Below are 24,723 nucleotides of genomic sequence, written 5' to 3'. Positions count from 1 at the left end.
AGAAATACTGAATCACAGTTGTGGGGACAGAGCCCCAGAAAGCAGTTTCCAGGCTCTCGGCCTCACATAGAAAGGTGTTGGCTCAGGTAGTAAATGGCCATCAACTGTGATTGGATGGCCATCAGCTGTGGCTAGTTGGCCGTCAGCTGTAACCACTGAGCCATTGGCCACTAATATAACTGCTGTGGCTACACCAGCAGCAAAATGGGGGCTAGCAAGAACATGGTGGCTGAGCTAACAAGAGCGGATTGCAGAGAGGTGGATGCCGCCAGAGAGAATATAGTGATATGACTCCTGTACTTATGGCTCCATGGGTGTTCCTTTTTGGCCTCACCATATCCTGCGTTCTTATGTGGGGAGCGGGAGCAGAGACCCCACCTGATGCCCCGCATGACACGGCGTAGTCAGCACGATCTCCCACAGGCCTCTCTGCGCAGGACACCCTGCACGACAAATGGCGTCATGACAGCAGTTCTCCCTAAATTGCAATTCTATGCTTGAGATCCCTGGGATACTGACCCTGATGATTTCCATTAGGATGCAATTCTTGCCTCCTTCCCATTTTAGGTCAGAACATGTTCTGAATCTTCCCCAAACTCCAAACTGAAATAAGGCATAACTGTAGCTCCATAACAGGATACAGACCTATGCTTGGCAAATGTTGCCCATGTTTGTGAATGTATGTGGTAATTGTATTCCCTTTTAGTGTTCAGAAGATTACAATTGGGGTATAAATGGGGGGAAAGGGGTATAACCAGAAATTAAATGGACCTCTCACTTCTAGATAAGAAAGAAACAGGAGAGATCAACAAAGAGAAGGTTTTGGAGCCTCCTGTTATTTTTTGTTTTGTAATGTTTTTGCCATATGTATTTTAAATTTATTTTTCAATTACAGTTGACATACAGTATTAGTTTCAGGTATACATCATAGTGCTTAGACTTTTATATGCCTTATGAAGTGATCACCCCAATAAGTCTGGTACCAATCTGATATCATACAGACTTGTTACAATATTAATGACTATATTCTCTATGCTGTACGTCACATCCCCATGACTGTTTTTATAACTGGCAAATTGTACTTGGAGCCTCCTATTAAATAAGGCAAGAATTTCTTTAAAAAAAAAAAAAAGCAGATCAGAAAAAAAGACTGAAATGCAGTGCATGGCAAAAAATGTGCCAGTGAGGGGCCTTTGGGAGACAGATCAGAAAAGGACAAGAAGTTGAAAGTAGAACTAAGAATCTGGATATTCATTTACTTGACAAATTTTTATTAAGTGCTCTCTTAAGTGCCTAACATTGCAGTGGCAAATATAAATAAAAATAGGTTCCTGTCCTCACGGACGTCAAAATCAACACAAGTACAATTAAGTGTTAAAGATGCTATGGTAGAAGCATGTGCAGGGCCTTGTGAGGATTTAAAAGAGGGAGAGACCCATGGCACTGAGCTCTGTCTTGCAAGAAAAGCAGGCATCCGTGAGAGGAGCTGTAGGACAGTGGGGGCTTCCACATATGGGGAGCTGTGTACAGCATGCATTGGAAAAGGGCAAATGGTTTGGCCTGGGCAGACCTAGGGTTCAACAGGAGCAAAGCAGAAGGTTGGGTTGGAGAATGCAGGGAAGGGCGAGGTTCAAGAGATTTTAATGCTAAGGACTTAATGACTTAGACAATAGAGTTACGAAAAGATTTTAAATTGGGAGAATAATGTTTTCAGATTTCCTTACTAGAAAGATAATCAGACAGCTGAGACTATGCATTTCCCCCTGCTATCCAGGGCAGGGAAGAGTCAGCAGTCTTCACTCTCCCCAGTGCAGCTTCCAAAACATTACCCCTGCCACCTCAGGAAAACGGCTCTCCTCTGGTGTCTCTGACATCACTGTCTCTAAGGTTCCTTACAAGTGTCATCTACCGACCTCTGGGTTAACCATCTGCACATTTTCTGAAGACTCTGACAACGCTCACACTCTTCCACTCCACCCCAAGCCCTAACATCTTGCTGGGTAATTTTAAGATCCATGGGGATTACCATCTGATATCCTGGTATTTTATCTTAGTCCCTTAAGCTTCCCAACCTCATCCTCACCATTTTTCACTGTGGCTTCCTCAGACTTGGGAATGACCTGCATCTGCTCTACCCCTGTAACTAAACTCTAACTCTCTCTCTCTGTCTCTGTGTGTGTGTGTGTGTGTGTGTGTGTGTGTGTGTGTGTGTGTGTGTGTGTGTGTCTCCCTCTGCTCTCTCACTCAGGTGAAACTCACGTGACATAAAATTAACCATTTTAAAGTGTGAAATTCAGTGGCCTTGAGTAAATTCACAATGTTGAGCAAATATGACCTGTATCAAGTTCCATGTTTGCTGTCAAAAAAAAAAAGAAAAATTAAAAAAGATTTGTGGACAGCCAGTTGGTTAGAGTGCGAACGTTCAATTCCCACAGTGAGCTGCGCCCTCCACGACTAGATTGAAGACAACCAAGCTGCCGCTGAATTGCTGGAGGGGCGGCCGATGGCTCAGTTGGCCAGAGCACAAGCTTTCAACAAGATTGCTGGTTCAAGAATGGGATGGTGGGCTGCGACTCTTGCAGCTAAGATTGAAAGGCGACTGGACTTGGAGCTGAGCTGCGCCCTCCACAACTACGTAGATTGAAGGACAATGACTTGGTGCTGATGGGACCTGGAGAAACACACTGTTCCCCAATATTCCCAATTTAAAAAAAAGCAACTTTTTTTTTAAATGAGAAGAGAAAAAGAAACTGTTTCCATTGTCACATCTTTAAAAAAAAATGATTTGTAGGGGAAAAAACTCACAAATATTGTTTTATGCAAGCTGCCCTTTTCTTTATTCAACATTTTTGAGCACTTATGAATTCATCATAAAAAATAAATTAATAACTATGACACTTTGATCTCAAAGAGCTCAATTAACAACATAAGTAGTTAAATCTTTTCATCTGTATAGGAGGTCTACCTCAGTCTCATGTATAGCAGCTTACTGTTTGTAAATGTAAGATCCGATGATTTTATTTTTATTCAGTCTTAGTTTAGTTTGTTTTGAGGGGGCAGAAAAATGCAGCTTTGGAAAAATCAAAACCTCTGGCAAGATCTAGCAGCACATTTGCTATAAATGTCAACTTCTGTTTGCATGGTTCCTTGCTGTTCTGGTTGTTTCTGCTTATTAAGCAAATTCTGTCTAAGAAAATGAGTTAACCAATATATAGGAAATAATAAGGCCTGAATTGAATTTGTTCATCTACTAAGAGCTTAGGGAAATCTCAGGTAAATACCAACCCCATTGATTTCAAGTAAATTCTATCAGGCAAAAATTTTCTTTGTAAGGTCTGTTTAGTTCTGAAACAGGTTTTCTAAAATAATGTCAAGGGGAAATAACTTTTTAGTTTGTCTTTTATGTAGACAATGCATCCAGTGTTTGCTTGGATAATATAGTCTGATAAACAATTTTATGTAGGGAATACAAATAAAAAGGAGTGAATAGTTCCTGACAAAGTCCATCAGTATGTTTTTGTGTATGTTTATTACTATTTGCCAGAAGCCTAACTAGGTCAATTTTCCACCTGAGAGACCAGGAACTGGGGCTGTGCTTGAAACTCCACTTTTGGAAGGATTTCTTATTTTACAGACTTTTCAACACAATGGAATGACTTCTCTTAAAGAAAAAAAAAGAAAACTATACTCATTCTAGTTCTTTCCCCCTCAGATTTCCTTCTTTTAAAATGACATTTATTGTTGTTAGCTTTTTGTGTCATTTACAAAAGTAATACAAACTCAACGTGGAAAATTCAGTAAAGAACAAACATATTGGTCCCACCGTTTAGCAATAACTATGATCATTTTTCTTTAAACGATAATGGAGTGTCCTGAACTGTTTTGTCAACTTTTTTCCCTCTTTTACTTTCTACTTTTTTACTACTGTCCGCTTTTTCTCTAAAGGTGGTCTCAGCTCTGGCTGACCTGGTTACTCTCCCGTAGTCCTTCTGCCATCCGGGTGCCGCCCCGCCCACCTCCAGGCTGTGAGCCCGACCCTGGCGCGGACCCTTTAAGAGCCAGGCGGGGAAGGGGGAGAAGGGGGTTGGTGCTGATTGGTGGATCTCGGAGCCACGTGGCCATTCTGGCAGCGGAGGTGGCGGCCCAAATCCGGCGGCAGCCGAGGGACTTCTGCGGGATCCCCGGGAAGGGCCGCAAGTTGACAGATGTGCATGAGGAGGTGCCTGGTTGGCCTCACCTTTTGTACCTGCTATCTGGCTTTTTACCTCACGAACAAGGTGAGGGGGGCAGGAGCGGGGAGACGGGATTGCACGTGGGAGATTTGAGTACAGTAATTGTACGTGGAACAAATGCAGCCTCCAGCTTTCTATCTGATTTTTTTCCTGACGGTGATGGAGAAGAAACCGACTGTGTGTGGGATGCTGTTTTAGGAATAGCATTCGTTGCACTGTCCTGTCCTGTCCGATCCGGTTTCCCGTCCTGTAAAGCATCCTGTACATCTCCTGGGAAACCGAATTTTTTGACCAGTTTGCAGGAACTTAAGTTTGGACTGTGTGGACTACTTTTAAGGGAAAGAAAGCAACTGGCTCCCATTTCCTCTGGGAAGGAAGAGTAAGGGAAGAACTCAGACACATCCTGCTTTCTGTTCTAAATATGCCTCTCTGCCCCAGAACCTCACAACATTCCAGAATCTTTTAAATAGAAGAGATCAATCCATCTCCATTTCCGCCTTGCACCACTGATTCCCAAACCTATTTTTTATGTCTCAATTCCTGGCACTTCCAGTATACTCAAGAGGTTTTTGTGTGTGTCAAATTACTTTTTAAAATAAAATGTAAACTTAATTTGTCTAATGTCATGAAACCTTTTTTATGATGTGGCAGAAAAGCAGTGGTACAATGTTGTTTTGTTAGTAAGGGGAAGTTGGCCTTGGGTTTGGTACTGGCAGGGAAGGAAATGTTGGACCCTGTGGGCTAGGGTGGGGCATTACCCCCATCCTGGACTCTGCTGGATGCCAAGCCAAAGTGTTGATACCAGGCCTAGGACCACCTTCCCCCACAGTAGGGTCTCTACTGCTTCCTCTTGCTCTCTGGAAAAGAATCACTAACAAACAGCATTTCCTTAAACCCTCTTTCTTAATATGAGTGCCTGTCTTCAGTATATTCAAAGGATGCCAGTGAAGCCCCTGTCCAGTTGATTTTTAGTTACAGTAATGAACCTTTAAGGATTCATTGCTATATATAGTAATGAATATATATAGTTCTATACTATACTATAGAACTATACTATATATAGTTCATTACTACCTAGTAATGAACCTTTAAGGCCTTGATCCGAGGCAGTGATGGGTTTGCATCCTGCCTCCACTTATTTAGCCTTTGGGACTTTAATGTCTCTAAACCTAAATATTTTAAATGTAAAATGGGATTTAAAAGTTCCCTTCAAAGAGTTGTTATGAGGATTAGTTAAAATGTGTGTAAGGTGGTTGGTGGAGTGCCCAACATCAGGGTACATGCTCCATAAAGTAAGTGATAGCTACTCTAGAAGAAGGGAAAGGAGGAAGGAAAGACAATTTTTTGCTTATGGTACAACACAGTAATTATTAGCTTTTAACAAATTTGTCTTTTCCTCATAGGGAAGGGAGCCAAACTAAAAGAAGATTTTTTTTTTTGTAGCATCTACTCAGGAATATGTGAATTTGTGAAATCCTGGTCTTTTCATTTAACTATTTTAATTTGTCTAGCTAACTTGATGGATATATTGATAATGTCACACGTTAAAACAGAATGAACTTCCTTTTATTTCCATGTAATCATCAGAAGAGGCAGAGTAACAGGTCTTTCATGATAGCCCACAAGTCCTGGCATTGGTTAAGAAAAAAAAAATGTGTATCTAAGCAAAAACATCTAGCAGACATATAGTGTTTAGTTCACCAAAATTTATACCCCTGCTGGATGCACATTTGCACCTGTGGCATTATTGTTGTATTTATTGGGGCACCACAGCATTTTATAATTAATGTAATAAAGACTGAGTACCTTTTATGTGCATCGGATCTCAAGTTGCTAGATAAAAATAAACCAAATCCTCACGTCCCCAGGAATATCTAATCTGAGTAATAGAAATCATAGATTCCCAAGTGCCCCCAGAATTTAAACAATAAGCCAAAGACATCCTTCTGCATTTTCCTCGATGGCTTGGAGTGCTTTGGTTTAGGTTTATTGGGAAATATCGGGAGCTGGATGGAAAGTAGGAGGATAACAGCAGAAGGCAGAGAGGGGGGAGGCACGGAGCCTACATAAAGAGGAAGGAGGAGGTGAAGTCAAGAGTGATGGAGAACAGGTATGAGGCCCAGGTAAGGGTGGGAGAGATGGTTGCTCATGGTGGGGCTCTGGTAGGGAGTTAGTAACTCTTAGATTATGCCATTGTTTCATCTTCTCAACCAGGACAGTCACACTTCCAGCAGCCAAGGTGAGTGGATTTGGACCAAATAGAGGCCAAATGGGAAAGGAGCTATATAGTGGGCATTCCATGGGTGTACTCTCCTGCGTCTAATCTCTGCCAAATGAATTTTCTTTTGAATTAGTGAAGGTTTCTTTGTATGTGTCTACAAAAGAGGATGTTCTCTTCTACCGTGTTTCCCTGAAAATAAGACCTAGCCGGACAAGCAGCTCTAATGCGCCTTTCAGCCGGGTCTTATTTTCGGGGAAACAGTAGTTTTTAGAAGATTCTATGTTAATTTCTTTATTTTCATATTTCTCTCTGTTGTTATTTCTTCAAACTGTTTCCCTTTGTATTGGTAGAAAGAAAATTCATTTAGAAAAACTTTGTACATCTTAATTTTATCCCTTCATCTCATTACTGTTTAAAAGAATGGTTGATTTTTGTTGGGTTTGAACAGCAAGTGTTCTGGCTTTCCTGGCCTGGCTGGCCCAGTCAGAGTGGCGTCCATCCAGTGAGAGGTTCCAGCAGTAACTGGAGGTAGGGCCCAGGCAGCTACCTGTCCTTCTTCCCCTCACAGCTAATAAGCTGGAGGCAAAGTCCACATCTGTTCTCCTTTTTTTCCCCTTGAGATGCTCTTACTGCTTGTCTAACATACAGCGTTTTGCTCTGGTCAACACTTTTCAGTGATATGAGGAATTGCTGAGAGGAGAAATGTTTAGGACTTAGATTTCCTTTGTCAGAGATTTCTTTTTTTCACTGTTTTTTCACTTCTCTAGCCAGGTAAAGTGAGAGCTTCAGTATTTTCTATCTCCCCCAATATCTAGCACAAAGCTCAGCACGCAATAAACGAAGTAAATATTCGTTATCTCCATGCAGGTTGTTCAGGGTGATGTAGGACATGGTCCAGATGTTCACTCAATCCTTTCTCTAGTTCTGTTTTAGAATGAAAATATCAGGAAGAAGTGGGGAGGACCATGTTGAATTACGTGAGTCAATAGACTTCAGAGAAGAATGAAGGTCCATTTCTTAGTTAGACAGAATTGTGGCAGTTGGGAGCTCATGTAAGAGCAATTATGTGTAGGCTAGTCCATGGAGAAAAAACACATATGTAAACTTGCCCTACACCAGTCTACTCCATTTTTTAGATCGTGTGAAGAATCAGTAGAACCCTTGCTTAAAGTCATTTCATGGTTTTAGGCTTTTAAAAAAATTCTCAAAGTGTTAAATAATAGAAACATAGCAAAAAGATACCCAGAAGGACACAACACAATTCCCCCATTCATAAAGTGCTGTAAATTTGATTAAAAGGTGTAATACAAATACAAGTTGACTTTAGCAGAGTTGGGGGTTTTTTTTTGTTTTGTTTTGTTTTGTTTAGAAAATGCTTAAAATGCTAAAGCACAGCAAAAATTGTGACACCTAAGCAGAATTCATTAGAAAAAAAATCCTTAGACTACAAACACCAAACAAACCCCCCCAAATGGAAGGAAAACAGAAGAAAGACTGGGATGCAGTTCCTACTCGAAGAGAATCTAAGAAGAGGGTTGGATTTTCAGGTAAACTAGACAGTCGATAAAGTGAATACCCCAAGAAAACAGACTGCATTCAGCGGTGTTTGTCCAGTTTTCTCTGGAGTTGCTGCAGTTACAACTTGATACTGCTGGGAAAACGCCGAGTGGTCAGCTATCACAATATCAGACCCAGCTGCTGCCACACTTTGCTCATGATTCTGGTTCCATTCCCCAACTGAGGTGGCTTCTGGTAATTTTCGGGGAAAGCAGGCCCACTCTCTTTAGTATGACTTGGAAGGTATGACTTGCTTGGTGTGTGATTTTTGACTTGCCTATTGTGTGATTTTTGTGGGGAGAGGATGAGAATAAAGGCCTTTTTGAAACTAGTGTATGTTTCTGCAGTAGGGATTTCTTTGATTATATGGTGTATCAATTATCTATAATTTGAAAATATCCATTAATATGGTATTTGTTTTTCAGTATGTCCTGTCTGTCTTGAAATTTACCTACCCTACATTGTTCCAAGGGTGAGTATCGTTTATGCTCTTTATACACATTTGTAGGAAATGTCCAACCAGCATCATTAAATGTTCTTTAAAATATGAGTATTTTTGATGACTGAATAGATTTTTCAACAAATAGACATATTATAATTTATGTAGCCCTTCTGTAATATTAATGGGCATTTAAATTGTGTCCCTTCTGAGGGTATACAAACAACATTATCAGATTTTTTTGTGTATTCAACTCTGCCAAATTTCCAACTATATCTTTGGAACAGATTCCTACATGAGAAATTTATGTTTAAAGACTATGAACTTATTTAGTATTCTTTTTGAATATTAACAAAATCTTTTTCAAAAATGTGTTACCGATTTATGTTGTCACCCAGCCTGTATATGAAAGTTTCTACAATGTTATACTTGAATCATGATTATTTTTTATTCTCTGCTAATTTCATGAGCCCCAAATGGTATCACATTATTTTATTTTATCATTTCTTAAATTATTCGTGAAGTTGAATAGTTTTCTTATGTTTATTATCCACTCATATCTCTTTTTTCAGTGAATTGTCTAGTTGTGCCTGTTATACTTTTAGTTTTACTGGGGTTTTAGTATTTTTCTTATTAATTTAATGAATTCTTCATATTTTAAGGGTGCCAACCACTTGCCCATTATGCTTTTTGGAAATTTTGTATTTTTTACAACTTGTTTGTGTTTTGCCTTTTCATTTTGTTTATATAATTTTGATTATTTAAATATATTAAAAAGTGACATAGAGAATTTTTGTTTGAAAACTAGAATGAAGCAACAGATAACTGCAGATGAACCCAGCGTGTGGTCCTGTGACTGAGGGATGCTATTAGTAAAAAGCAAATGGAAGGAAAAAAAGGTCAATAGTCTGTTTATTGTAGGAGCAATATGGAGTGCTCTGACACTCACATTTCTCTTTTTCACGTCACCCCCCCAATCTTTTCATTTTTTAAATGGTTTATTTTTATGTTGAAAACTATATTGATAGTTTCTTTTGTGATTGCTACCATTGTTTTTATGTTTATTCTTCTCCATCACAGATATCAAATGTAGATATTCACCTACGTTTCATTAAAACTTTATTCAATTCTTGATCATTGTCCATTTATTTTAGTGTATGGTACCATGTGAAGAAATTGTCCCCGCCCTCATAGTTTCATCTATACTAGCCCCATTTATTATGTTTTATTGTATAATCCTTCCTTTGCCTTTGGGTTGTTAATATAATATGTAAAGTTATTTTTCAGGGTCTACTTTTTAATTATCTTGGTAATAAATTTCTTTTTTCTTCTTTTTCAATTACAGTTGACATACAATATTTATTAGTTTCAGGTGTACGACATAGCAAAAAGACATTTATGTAACTTAGGAAGTAATCACCCAGATAAGTCTAGCATAGGGTTTATTTTTGAGCACTTATTTGTCACCTTTTATGGAAAGGTGCTAAATTGTTTTTAATTATTATAGCATTTCAATATGTGGTAGAGCTCATCCTCTCTCATTCTTATTTTCTTTTTAATATTACACAAATGCAAACAAAAAAGCAAGGATCGTGATCTTAATGTCAAACAAGGTTGAATTCAGGACAGAAAGCATTAAACAAGTGAAGAAAGACGTGTTATAATGCTAAAACATGCAGTTCAAAATGAAAAGACATTACAATGCTGGAGCATGTAGTTAAAATGAAAATAAAATAGTGATGAATATCTATACCAACCAAACAACAGGGATCATCATTTCCCAAACAAAAAGTGCAAGAATACCAGGGATAAATCGATACGTACTAGTAATAGTAGACAAATTTACTACTATTTTTCCATGACAGTTTAATTGGGTAAACAAAACCAGCATAAATACACACACACACACACACACACTAAATAATACAATTGATAGATAAATATCAAACACTCTATCTTGAAAATAGAGATTATGTCCTTATATGCCCATGGAATAGTCACTGTGAATAAAACAGGAGTGATTTTTAAAAAATAGTGATTATACAATCCCCTTGCACTAAAACTAGATCTTAATATCAAAAACAAAAATCCCAACCTACAATTGGCTCCTGAACATATAAAGATATTCTTCACTTATAAGGAAAATATAATTGAAAACTATATTGAGATATCATACTTTAGCTGTAAAATTTGCCAAATAAAATATCAAAATCTGGTAATAGGCAGCATTGGTGAGGATGTAGAAAACAGGTTCTCTCATACACTTATCATGGGCTGGCAAATTGGTACCATATCTATGAGTGGCACTTTGGTAATATATAACAATACTGCAGCTTAATCCTTTAATCTAGCAATTCCACTTTTGGGAATTTACCTGAGAGGTTTACTTGCGTTTATGTAAATGAAATATGTACAAAGAAACATTGCAGCTCTGTGACAGCAAGCATTTTTAAACAACCTAATTTTCATCTATCCAGAGCCAGTTAAATAAATTATATCATATTCCTAATGAAATACTATTCAAATGTTAAAACATAATAAGGAGACTCTCATGTATTGACATGGAAAGCTTCTTCAAGATGCATTTAATGGGGGGAAAAACAAGTCCATAACAGTATAGTACACTACCATCATGTAGAAATGTGTGTATGTTTTTCTTATTTAAAAAATATAAAGAAGAACCTAGTAAGAGTGATTATACATAGGAAAAAATGGAAACAGTGCAGATAGTGGACAGGGAAGGGAAGAAGACTTCTCGACACTTAATTTTTATACTTTTGGATTTTTGTTCTTTATATCAGGTGAACTTTAGAATATTTTGTCAAGTTTCTCCCTGATATTTCACAGAAAAACTTTAAAAATATTGTCTATGATTATGTACACGTCAGTCAATTAAGCTGTGATATTGTTTTCCCTTGTAGTGAATAGGAGTCATTTACTAGACTCCTAGGTAGAGGGACTTAAGGAATTTATGTGGGAAAGGAGGATCTTTACATCTGAATTGCCTTTTCTCCATCTTGTCTGGGGATGGGTCAGACTGAATGAACCCCCCCCCCCAAAAATGTAAGGTCTGCAAATGCAAGATGTTTAAAAACTTCACATTGTCATTGAAGTATCCCTAATGCCTAGAGGAATTCCTTGCACATTGGAAGTACACAATAGGGCAGAGTAACTCATTCTACAAATATTTATTGAGTGCATACTATGTGCCAGGCACTGTTCTAGACACTTAAGATACATGTGAAGAAAACAAAGCTCCCTGCCCTCGTGGAGCATACTTTTCTCTTCTACCTGTCCCTTAAATTTACCTGCAGTGAACAGTATCCTCTATCCCATTGACCCACTCAGAAACTTGGGAATTATTCTTGATGCCTTTGACTCCTTCATCCCCAACATGCAATTAACAATTAACCACGAGGACCTCCTAAACATGGTTAGAATCTGTCCACCTTCTTCATCGAATTGCCCTTCCCGGGCCACTGTCATCTCTCAAACAACTCCTAACTTGCTTTCTGGCCCATGGCCTTGCTTCTCTCGAAGATACTCTTCTCTTCTGGGAAAGAGAAGGAGCTTTCCCAAACGTAGTTTTGTTGTGGGGGCTGTCCTGCACATTGTAGGAAGTTCAGCAGCATCCCTGGCTTCTACTCACCTGCTGCCAGTAGCAACCGTCCGTTCCTCCACCCCCAGTAATGACAACCAAAAATGTCTCCAGATACTGCCAAATATCACCTGGTGGAAAAAACCATCTGGTTGAGAACCACTGTTCTAGAGCAGGCTGTTTGAGGGCATGACCCATATCTGTCTGTTCTGTCAGTGAAGGTTTCACAAAGGAGACATAAAAACTGGATCTTATAGGATAGACAGATGTTCACCAACACACAAGGAGATGGGAAGAACATTATGGGTCAAGAGGACAGCACATGTGAGCTCTTAGAAGTATGACGTGGCCTGGCACATTCTCGAGGCTGTGGGCCATTCAGTGTGGCTGGAATGTGGCTGCCGTGGCAGACAGACAGGAGCTGATCCCAGAGAGGGGTGGGTGCAAGTTCCCGAAGGCTTGTGTGTCACACATGAGTGACTTTATTCTGTAGGCCAGGGCTTCTCAACTGAGGTGTCGTAATACATGGGTGTGTTGTAATCATTTCTGAGGTGTTGTCTCAAGTCATAACTAAAAATAAGGTTTTGATATTTATGAATGAGTCACCTGAAATAAAAAAGCAATTAGGGGCCGGCCCAGTGGCTCAGGTGCTTGGAGCTCTGTGCTCCTAATGCCTAGGGTGCCAGATTCGATTCCCACATGGGCCAGTGAGCTGCGCCCTCTGTAGCGAAGATTGGGAGCTGGGCTGCCATGAGCAGCCAGAGGTTGGCGTAAGCTGCTGAGTGCTGCCATGGGCTACCGTGTGCTGCCAGGAGCAGCCGGTGGCCAGCATGAGTGGCCGGCAGCCAGCGAGAGCTGCCGTGAGCTGCTATGAGCAGCCAACCGATGACTGGCAACCGACTGCCGCAGCCGGGTGGGAGGGAGTGCGAGGGTCATAATACCAGCATGGGCCAGGGAGCTGTGTCCTACACAACTAGACTGAGAAACAACGGTTTGAACTGGAGTGGGGAGAGGAGGTGGAAGAAAGGGGGGGAGGGGGAAGCAATTAGAATGAAACAGGATAATGTTATGCCTATAGTTCCTCTCATTCATTGGGTATTTTGCTGTGGTTTCTGCAGCGTGAGGAGGAGGGATGTTTATTTTATAACTTGTGCTACCCCTAAACTCTGCATATTGAGGAAGTGTGTCGCCTGACTCCAAATGTGTTGTGGTAGAAAAGAAGCTGAGAACTGCTACCTGCAGCCCAGGGCCAAATCAACCATTTTTAAAACAAGCAAGCAGCACAATTAAGTTTGCATTTTAGAACAAACCCTTTGGCTGCGAGGTAGAGAATGGATGGGGTGGGACAACCCTGGAGAGAAAGGACCGTGTATGGTTCGGGTACGGGATCATGAGTCTGAATTAGGCAGAGGCATTAGACATGGAAGGGAAGCCTTCAGATTTGAGAGCTGTTATGGGACTAAAACCAGAAGGATTTTTCCAGTAAATGAGGGAGGCGAGGATGGAGGAAGGGCTAGGATGACATGTAGGTTTCCGGTTTGCTGATTAGGGATAGAGGGAGAATGATTAGGGAGTGAGGGAGGAAGTTCAAGGTAATGTTTTCGGCATGTTATATTTGGGAGCTTGTGGGGTCTGAGTGAGAAGGGGGACTTGGGGATCATCAGTGCAGAGGGGATGGGCAAGGAGGTGGCTGTGAGTGAGGTCGTGCAGGGAAAGTTTAGAATAAGAAGAGTACAGCACCAATGTCAGCACTTAGTGCTACAGCTGGATTCAAGGGAATGGTAGAAGTTGAAAAGGACAGCCTGAGAATCGGATGATAATTAGGAGAGACTGGGAGAAAAAAGCTGTAAGAAGGATTGGATATGTATATTGGTGTCAGTCGACAGGTCTTTCAGGGTGGGATGGCTTTTTAATAGAGAGACCATGGAACTTTATTAAATTCAGATTGGGAAAAAATTAAAATTAAAAAAAAAAAAAATTCAAATTCGCCCTTATCCTTTACAGGTGGCAGACGTTAATTGGTGGACTTTTGCTTCATGTGTCATGGAAACTGGGCTGGGCAGAGATCAACAGCAGTTTAAGGTAGAACAACCTCTTCTGTGCTGGATTCATGATTCACACCCTGCTTCCTTTTTACGTTACTTAATTTCTTATGGTTTTACATTGGGAAACACGGATGTGTACTTGCATTGTTTGGTCTCTTAGTTCCCGTCTAACCTTGAGAGTCAATAATTTTCTAATCAAATAGAACTCAAATAGTGTTTTTCTGGTTAATAATGCCACTAATATATTAAAACTAATTGAAATATACAATTTATGATACCGTATTAATTTGGCTTTGTTTTAGATTGTAGAATCACTATAAATTAATTTTAAAATAAACTTTAAAATTTGGGGGGATATTATTTTGTTTCAGTTTGAAATTACTTCCTAGATACAGAAGAGTTAGGAATAGTACAAACTTTAATACTCTACTCAGATTCCCCAATTATTATTTTACTATGCTTCTTCTCTCATTTCCTCTTTATTTATACTGATATATAATTTTTTTCTGAACTATTTGAGAGTAAGTTGCATATTTGAGAGTAAGATGCCTCTTTCTTTACTTCTAAATTCTTTAGCTTGTGTTTCCTAAGAGCAAGGACACTCTTTTACATGACTAGAGTACGGTTATCAAAATCGGAAAATTGACATTGATACAATACTATTATCTCATCTACAGACCATGTTCATATTTTGCCAGTTTTCTCAATAATATCATTTGTAACTCTCCCCTGCCTGCACCCCCTTCCCCCACCAAATTCTGATCCAGGGTCTAATTCATATCACACATTACATTCATTGTTATGATTCTAGTAACACAGCTTTTCAAATATATTTAAAAGAAATGTCAAAGGCCATGACATTTTCAGCCAAAATTATAATTTGAATTGGTTATCCATTCCTGCCTCACCTAGATAAATTCTCATGATTCTTTGAGAACATCACGCCTCACCTGAAATGATGCACAAAATGAAAAGAAAATGAAATCAAGGCTTATATGACTAAGGTAAACATTCCAATTGAATGATCAGGCCAAGTCATTCGCCTTTTTGTCCAAGTTGTCTGCCCAGCTTCTCTAATAATCAGATTAATTGCTTAATGACTAAGTTACCCCTTTGCTTGGTACTCTGGAGAAGCTATGAAAATGTGTCCAGTATAAATATTAGTAATTTTGACTTCTTCTGAAGATATAAAAGAGATCAATAGAGAGGGAGAAACTAGTACATATTAAGAGGTTTTATGAAGGAGAGGCCCTGGGAACATAGGTGTGAATTAATTTCCCTGACCCGATTACACCATAGTCTGTGTGCTAAAAGAATAATCCACACAGAATGCTTAACTAATCCAAAAGAGTAGTTCATTAAGTCATAATTTTGCATTTCCATGGTAGAGCATCCTCAGCTTGATAAAATAAAGGTATTTGGGGGATTTTATATGTGAGATTAAGCATAGGTTTTACTTTATGCTCCATTGTTGTGCTGGATACTTCAATGAGTACTGGGTATTCATTTAAACAAATTGGGCCCTGAATTCACAAGGTCTGTTATAGTTCTAATATTTAGTTAAATAATGAAGTATTCTGACTCCAAATGGTTGAATCTATTCCTTCACAGAAGCAAGAGATTGGATTGGATGAGGGAATTGGCTGTCAGATTTTGGACTGGGGTCCACTGGTGATGATTGACTTGGGTCTTCCACTCTTACAGCGTACCTGACCATAATTATCCTATAATTTCTGATGCGAAGTATTTACTTATTAAGAGTAGTCCTTTTTTTTTAAAGATTTTATTGGGGAAGGGGAACGGACTTTATTGGGGGAACAGTGTGTACTTCTGGGACTTTTCCAAGTCAAGTTGTTGTCCTTTCAATCTTAGTTGTGGAGGGCACAGCTCAGCTCCAGGTCCAGTTGCCGATGTTAGTTGCAGGGGGTGCAGCCCACCATCCCTTGTGGGAGTCGAAGAGTCGAACCTGGCAACCTTGTGGTTGAGAGCCCATGCTCCAACCAACTGAGCCATCTGGCCACCCGGGAGCTGAGCGGCAGCTCATTGACTTCATTCTAGTTGTGGAGGACGCAGCTCACTGACCATGTGGGAATCCAACCGGCAGCCCCGCTGCCCAGAGCTGGCACTCTAACCAACTGAGCCACCCATCCGCCCTAACAGTAGTCTTTTAAACATTACCTTAGTCATGTTTCCTTAAATCCAATGCCATTTATTCATACTTACTTATTTTGTATGTAAAAAAATGTGGCATAAAATTTACCATTTATTAACAATTTTTAAGTGTACAATTCAGTAGCATTAGGGACAGTCACACTGTTGTGCAATTATTACCACCACCCATTTCCAGAACTTTTTCATCATCCCTCGCAGAAATTCTGTACTCGTTAAACAATAACTCTCCATTCTTCCTCCCCTCCAACCCCTGGTAAACCACTGTTCCACTGTTTATATTTATTAATTTGCCTACGCTAGTTACTCCTTTTAGTGACACATACAGTATTTGTCCCTTTGTGACTGGCTTATTTCACTTAGTATAATGTCCTCAAGGTTCATCCATGTTGTAGCATGTGTCAGAATTTCATTCCTTTTTAGGCTAAATGTATTTCTTTGTATGTATACCACATTATATACCACATTTTGTTTATCCACTTAACTATTGATGGAATTCTTTATAATTTATTGCTTTTTTTTTTTTTTTGGCTGGGGAGAGGAATGACTAGTAGAACTGAATAAAGTCAAAGGTCCTCAAGATTATTTCCCTGGAAGAAATGGTCCTCTGACAATAGAAGTCTGAGACCCATGAAACACTTTTCCCCTGAACTCATGTGGTGCTAGTTTCTACCATCTCAGAAGATTCATGAAATATCCCTTTCAATCCCCTTGCCTAAATTCTTAGAGACCTTTTCACCTCTACCTCCTGGACTTGGGTGGTTTCACAGCCACACACGTGATGTCACCTCAGTTATGCTTCTTGGTCAAGATCCCAGTGTCTTCGTTATTAGTGGATCTTGTGGATAATAACTATGGTACAGCTCAGGATTTCCAGTTGTCATTCTTGGGCCCTTGGCTGACAGCAGGGATTCAGCACCAGTGTGCTTTTGTGTACGCCGGGGCTGGGTTTGTGTTTGTTCAGTGGTTGCTGTTTCCTACTGGACTTGGCTCTCTGATGATGTCATTAGGGAATCAACGCCCAGCTTTGCTGTGTGACTGGGTACTTGTGTGGAGATAGCAGAGGTTGGCTTCTACTAAAAATGAAAACAACAGCTGGAAGACGGTTTGGAGTCCCTGAGGTCATCGTGCAGTGGGAATTATAATGGTGGGGCTGGAGGGTGGGTCCCAAATTGGTATTTAATAGCATGTGCCACAGAGAGCTCATTTATCCTGTCCTTATAGCCTGGAGCACAGCCGAATCTCAGATTCCCTCTCAAACAAGTTACATAACCTGGCACCACATTTCTTAGGTTGCAAAGAGGCCATATTTGCTGTGTCGGTCAGTCTCTGGCCACGACATGTATTGACTCCACCAAGTGACTTCATGGAATCATTCTCCTCCCAAGATGTTTTCCTGGCAACCTGTTTTTACCACCAACTGTTGGATGATGCCCTTGATGGGTTCTGTCTTGGGAATGATAGCACTGGTTTTCAGCCACAAGCTTGTCATTATATGTTGCCAAGCCATTGCAGAATGTTAAAGTGATTTTTCTAGCAGATGTTGAAGCCCTTTGCTGAAAGGTTTCTGTATTTCCAAAATGTAATTCTAAAAGAACATTCTTACCTGTTTCATCTGGTAGCACAGTGAGAACATAGCACTCTTTAATCGATTCTCAAACTATTGCTGACTCAAACTCAGGTGGGATTTCCTTGGAGACTTAAGACATCATCCTCCAATTCCTGTACTACCAGCCTACATGTTTAAATAAAAACACTTTGAAAGTAAGTTTTAACATACTTGCCACTTTTTGTCCACTGTACATAAGAGAACATTTTTAACTTTCAAGCTTTCAAGGATGAGAAGTTTCAAGTTAAAAATTCTATGCCACAATAACTTTGTGGCCAGAGATTTCTAACAGGTGAAGGCAAAGCCCCCACCCCTTAATTTTTCATTGAGAGTCTTTGTGGAGAACCATAACAAATATATTTGATAAAATCTCTAAATTAACTCAGCCCTGTTCCTAAAGAAATGAAAAGTGAGCCAAGATTGTACTTCTTTTTAATAAATTGGGTATTTATTTGTTTTCAAGTGAGATAGCCCACCTTCATCAAAGCTACTGGTGGTTAAAATTTCCCAAATATACTTTAATGTGTTAGTATTTCATTTTGAGTGACTCTTGTAGTTGTATTAAAAGTCGTCTTTGCTCACAGAAGAAAGTTAGCACTCAAATTCATGTGTTTTTGGTATTTCTCCCTGTTGTTTTCTCTCCAGGGGAATGCTATAAGTATATATGTAGAGATTACTCTGGGGGGGGGGGGAATAAAACCTACTTCCAAAACTTCCTCAGGAAACATGCTGAGAGCCACTAAAGGGACGTAATACTAAATAAAATATGATTGTTGTTGGTGTTGTGATTATGGGAGAAGAGTACATGAGGCCAGACTTGATAAAGGGTTTTTTTTGGTTTTTTTTTTCAGCTTTATTGAAGTATAGTTGACAAAATTTTAAGATATTTAAAATGTACTTTGTGGTGATTTTATATATATATTCATTGTGGAAGATTCGTGTCATCTAGTTAATTAACATTTCCATTACCGCACATCTTTACCTTTTTTTTTAAATGAGGACATTTGAGTTCTACTCCCTTAGCAAATTTCAGTTATATAATACAGTTGTTATCAATTGCCGACACCATAGATCCTCAGACCTCATTCATCTTATAGCTGAAAGTCTGTGTTCTTTTACTACTAACCTCTCACTACTTCCCTACCCCCCAACCCCAGTAACCACTTTTCTACTCCCTAGTTCTATAAGTGTGACTTTTTAAATTATTTTTTTAAGATTCCACATAAAAGTGATACCATGAAGTATCTGTCTTTTTCAGGACAGGATTTTGACATTTGATACCTGTAGGTCAGCCTATATCACCCAGTGCATAGGAATCTACTGAACTCATGCTTTCTTATAGACCACACCTCATGCCTCTGTCACTCTGTGTCCATATAGCCCCTTTCTGGCCTTTTCACAAGGCTAAGCCGACCGTGTGCAATGGAGGACTCCCAGACCTGACTGAGACCAAAGTCTTGCACATTAGCTTGGATTTTCAGTCATTTGTGGACTTTGTATTGGCAATGTGCTTGTACTGTGATTTCTTTCTTTCTCGTATTTATTATTTACTTCTCTTCTATCCTGCCTCACTTATTATTCGGGGACCTGGGCAACCTATATTTCTTTGTCTTTTTTGGTCTGTATTTCTTAGTACTGGCATCTCCTGTGTTCTGTGCTGCCCCTGCAGTCTCTGTCCTAAGGCTCAGCCCCAGGACATCTAGCCTTGATCCTTCCAGGGGAGGGGTGAGGTCCTGAGGGGCCGGAGGGGGTGGGGTAACTGCTCTGACTGGGGAGGCTGCAGGTGGCAACCTGAAGATGCAGCAGCATTGTAACTAGGGGGAAGGAGAGCAGTGGTCTTTCCAACGGGGCAGTATTTGGACTTGGGAACTTGTTTCCTTGAGGCTTTTGTTGGCCTTCAGGAGTTGTCAGAACCTCCCTGAAGGTGACAGGATTTCTACTTCAGCATGAACTGGGGGTTACATATTGAGAATCTTGGGCTGGTTAATGAAATGGGAAATGAGAGGAAGTGATGATTCTGAGTTATGGGAAAAACCAGTTATGAAAGTGCCTGAAAAATAAAACTTTACAGAACGTAGTGGTAATAAGGTCCTTTGTGTCTAGTTAGGGAGCATTGTCTGGTGTGTGAAGACTTGGGCAGCCCAGCTCTAAGTTCCAGAAGTTGAGACCCAAGCTGCGTTATTCTAAATCAGGAGTCGGCACAGTGAGCCAGACAGTGAGTGTTTTAGGCTTTGTGGGCCCATATAGCCTCTGTCATAACTACTCAACTCTGCCTTTGTAACATGAAAGCAGCCGTAGAGGAATGTAAACAAACAGGTGTGGCTGTGTGCAAATAAAACACTGTTTTCAGAACCATGCAGCAGGCAGGATTTGGCCCACAGGCGTGGTTTGCTGAGTCCTGCTCTAAGTTTTGTTCTGTGAGAAACAGTATCTTCACAGGGTTCTTGTGTTCAAGTAGTATTAGGGCTGAACTTTGTCAATGGAGGAGCAAAGCGGGAAGGAGAAAGGTCTAAGAAAAGTCAGAAGAAAGGAGAAAAGGGAATAAACCTCTTTGAGGACCATATTCAGCAGTAATGTACGAAAAAAATTAAATCTAGGCATCTTCTGTAAGTAATGAGTTAATATCCGAAGAGGGACAATTAAGTTTGTGAACTTTTTGCAACAATGTTGCTAAACTTTTTTGATATCAAGGAGATTATTCGTTATGAACTTGTACCAACTGGACGAACAGTTAACCAGGTTTACTACTTGCAAGTGCTGAAAAGGCTGCGTGAAAAAGTTAGACGATCAGAACTTTTCACCAACAATTCATGGCTCTTGCATCACGACAATGCACCAGCTCACACGGCACTGTCTGTGAGGGAGTTTTTAGCCAGTAAACAAATAACTGTATTGGAACATCCTCCCTACTTCCCTGATCTGTTCCCCAATGACTTCTTTCTTTACCCGAAGATAAAGGAAATGTTGAAAGGAAGACATTTTGATGACAGTCAGGACATCAAGGGTAATACGATGACAGCTCTGATGGCCATTCCAGAAAAAGAGTTCCAAAATTGCATTGAAGGGTGGACTAGGCGCAGGCATCAGTGCATAGCTTCCCAAGGGGATTACTTCGAAGGTGACCGTAGTGATATTCAGCAATGAGGTATGTAGCACTTTTTCTAGGATGAGTTCGCGAACTTAATTGTCCGACCTCGTATGCAGGAGGAGTCCTTGTAAACTGTGAACAAATGTTGACTTTACAATTGTAAGGTGTTACTGTTTTAGATAATGCCAATAACCAACATATGAGCCCTGGTGTCTTGGTCACTTATTTTCATGTATGGAAACTCTTTTTAGGTCCACTGGGTGTCAGTATAACACAGAATATTCAAGAAAGCTCAAGGAGCCCTTCGGGGACCTATGCCCAGATAAACTTCTGAGTGTTTTCACGGAGCAGATGTTCCCTCAATAATTCATGCGCTATTTGAAAAACAAGTGACTTAATTTAATTAACCTTCATCTCAATAGCAACAGTTTTATAATTCATGCCAACAGACTATTATTAGCTTCTTGTAAAATGCTTTATCCATCAGGCTCTTAGGGACACTAGAGTGTGCACAAACAAAAAAACAAGTCCACAACTCAAACTACATGCAATACCTGTACTTATAAGTCATGTGAGATATAAACCATAAACCATGTAAGAAAAATTATGTATCACCAGAATTTTTAAACCATACCCTGTGGCCCAGAATCCTTCAACAGGGACTGCTGTCTGTAATTGTATGGTCTATAATCTATCCCCCAAGGAGTTGCTGAGAAATCCCTACACACACACACACACACACACACACACACACACACACACACCCTCACACTCGCTCACTCACTGGTGCAGCTGCTCCCCAGAGACTCGTGCACCATAGAGAATCAAGATTCCGCCAGGACCACCTCAGAATTTAATTTCACCTTGCCTCCCATGTTGGCACATAGGATAATGAAAGAATAAACCAGCACAGGAGGCCCAGATGGTGCTGCCTTATGAATGAAAGGTGGAGAAAGAAAGAGTGCATTAATGAATAGCATGTGTCTCATTTGTTCCTAATGTGCAGGCTTAGAATCATACGGTGTGATAGCTATAAAGGAGGGGGCCTTAGTTCAGGCTGCTATAACAAAAATACCACAAACTGGGTGGCTTAAACCACAGATTTATTTCTCACAGCTCTGGAGGGTGGGAATTCCAAGATTAGGGTGCCAGCATGGTTGGGTTCTGGTGAGGGCCTCTTCTTGGTTTACAGATGACTGGCTGCTTTCTTGCTGTATCTTCACGTGGCACAGAGAGAGAAACCAGCTCTCTTGGGTCTGCTCTGATAAGGGCACTAATTCCATTATGAGGGCTTCACCCTCATGACCCGAGTTCCTCCTAAACACCCTACCTCTAAATGCCATCATACTGGGAGTTAAGATTTCAACATATGAATTACGATAGGACACAAACACGTACAGTCCTTAGCAGAGGGTGAGTCAGTATATCCTCTCTGGAAGGCGATTTGTAACCACTTATAAACTTTAGTGCATGTATCTTTAAACAGCAATTCCACTTCAGGGAATTTATCCTGAATGTTGACAAAAGATCATGAATATGAGAAGAGAATATACTCAAGGATACCCATTACAGTATGAGAATAGTGAAAAACTGGGTTAATGTAAATGTCCAATAATAGCCTAGTATTAATATTATTGGGGATGATTTCTTGACAAGCAAAGGTATTAAGTTAAGCAGGTTCTAAAACAATATGTACATTAGGGTCCCATTTTTGTTGAAGTGGTCACATGTGCAATGTGTGCACTATTTGGAAGGAGACATAGCAAGGTGTTAACAGTGGTTGTCTTAGGGTGGTAATTGCAGTGTTTTTCTTGATTATCTGTATTTTCAAGATTTTCTAGCTTGGGTAGGTACTACTTTTTAAGAAGAAAAGAGATAAATTATTATACAAAACGAAATAGCCTCCATTCCAAGTTTCTAAGTTCATGTCTATTGAAGAAACAGATTTGTTTGTTTTTTATTGTCATAGTTATAGATTATAACATGGGTGTTATAAATGTTTATTGAATTTGAAATTGTTTGAATTCCCCTTTAGGGCCATTTCAAAGAGGCAGATGGCAGGATGTCGGTATTTTTTGCTCTCATCTCTGCCCTTAAAAACCAAGTAGCTGTAAACTCCAGCAATTCTGTTCAGAGCTAAGTCTGTGGAGGACTCGAGAAAAGCAGAGGAAGAAATGTGAATTAGGGTCACGACTGGAGTTTCCTGATATATTTTGTTGCTGTTGTTTTCCCCTTGTACCAGTCTAGAGACAAAAGGGAAACTTTTTTCTTAAGTTAGAAAAGTAATACATGGTGATTCTTTCAACAAATATTTGAGTGTCTACTGTATAAGCCAGGCATTGCTCTAGGTGCACAGTGAACAAAACAAACAAAAATCCTTGCCCTAGCTTTCATTCCATTGAAGTAGACAGATAAGAAACAAATGAAAATGGACGTGTATGATGTGTCCAATGACAATAAGTGTAGAGAAAAAGAAAGCCAGGTCAAGGGTATAGATGCGTGTGTACACCTGAGTGTGTACACCTGAGTGTTTACCAGTGGATAGAGGTGGGGATTGTTACTTTATGTAGGGTGGGTAAGAAGGACATACGGATAAGATGACTTTTGAGCAGAGGTCTGGATACAGAGAGAGTGGACCATGCAGGTGTTTGGAGGGAGAGGGTTTCAGGCAGAGGAAGCAATACCAAGCCCTGAGGTTCTGGGCTATCTCATGACCAACAGTGAGACCAGAATGCAGTTTTAGTCCACTTATAAATGAAAACATCTTAGATACCTTTAAATACCTCAGAGATATACATATATCAAGGCTTTTGATGAGTGTAGCCAAGTATTACATAAATACCCAGAAAGATACCAATTTATATCTCACAGTCATATATGAAGAAATTGATTTCATGACCCTTATATTAGATACTAACTTTATAAACTTCCTAGTTTCTTGGGCAAAACCTTGTATATCATTGTCTTAAAGTTTTCTTCTTATTAAGGAGGTTGAATAACGTTTTATGTGTTTGTTGACCATTTGTATTGTGTGTGTGTGTGTGTGTGTGTGTGCGTGCGAAAGAGAGAGAGAGAGAGAGAGAAGAGAAGACAGGATGGGAGGGGAAGGCAGGGGAGGGGAGAAAAGGAAAAAAATTACCTGTTTTTGTCCACTGCTTTTTTTTTCTTTTGGGGAGATGATTTTTTTCTTATATTTGTAAGCACTCATTATACATTAACGATATTAAACTCCAGCTTGTTTTATATGTTGCCAATATTTTTTCCTGGTTTGTTAATTATCTCTCAATTTTCTTTATGGGTCTTTTAACCATTTTCTATAGGTGGATCTATCAGTCTTCCTTAACGCTTCTGTCCTTGGGGTTATATGTAGAAAAGCCAGAGGAGAACATTTGTTGAGTGTAGTTGTTGTTTTTACTGTGCCATGCACTACCCCACGTACTGCGTGTTCCTTCTCTTAGCTAATCTTCTCAGTAGCTATCTGAGCATTATTAGCCCCATTTCAGAAATGAAAAACAAAACAAAACAAAACTGAATTCTCATTGCAAACTAGTTTTAGATTTGAGATATGAATCAACTAGCTTTAGAGTTGGGATATAAACCTTCAATATGAAGGTTTGTCTGACCACAAAGGCACATTCTTTCCATTGCACAAAACCTTCTGGTCTGTACTTATGCCTCCTTCCAGCCCCCACTCCCAGATGACCTCTAGATGACCCCGGCTCTGGATGACCTGACCTAGAAGAAAGGGCACAGCCCAGAGAAATA

The 24,723-nt window shown here is 39.9% G+C and overlaps 1 protein-coding gene across 8 annotated transcripts in view; it reads left to right on the top strand.

Annotated features, from left to right (window-relative positions):
• The first annotated feature begins 4,109 nt into the window (after window positions 1–4,109).
• The window catches only part of SLC35D4 (solute carrier family 35 member D4), a 114,564-nt gene continuing 93,950 nt past the window's right edge, over window positions 4,110–24,723 (top strand). For 4 of the 8 annotated variants that reach the window (XR_012498781.2, XR_016021150.1, XM_074340233.2 and 1 more), the window contains exons 1-3: window positions 4,111–4,277; window positions 8,436–8,482; window positions 14,052–14,129. Coding sequence is in view for 5 of the 8 variants with exons in the window: in XM_074340233.2 (XP_074196334.2) it covers window positions 4,206–4,277; window positions 8,436–8,482; window positions 14,052–14,129 (197 nt within the window). In the remaining 3 variants the exon portion in view is untranslated. The other 4 variants (XR_016021149.1, XM_019741290.3, XM_074340234.2 and 1 more) reach the window with 4 other exon arrangements.

The sequence above is a fragment of the Rhinolophus sinicus genome, chromosome 4, assembly GCF_057876585.1.
Source record: "Rhinolophus sinicus isolate RSI-liver-muscle chromosome 4, RSI-T2T, whole genome shotgun sequence".
Taxonomy (NCBI): domain Eukaryota; kingdom Metazoa; phylum Chordata; class Mammalia; order Chiroptera; family Rhinolophidae; genus Rhinolophus; species Rhinolophus sinicus.
This window is presented reverse-complemented; position numbering and strand designations above follow the sequence as displayed.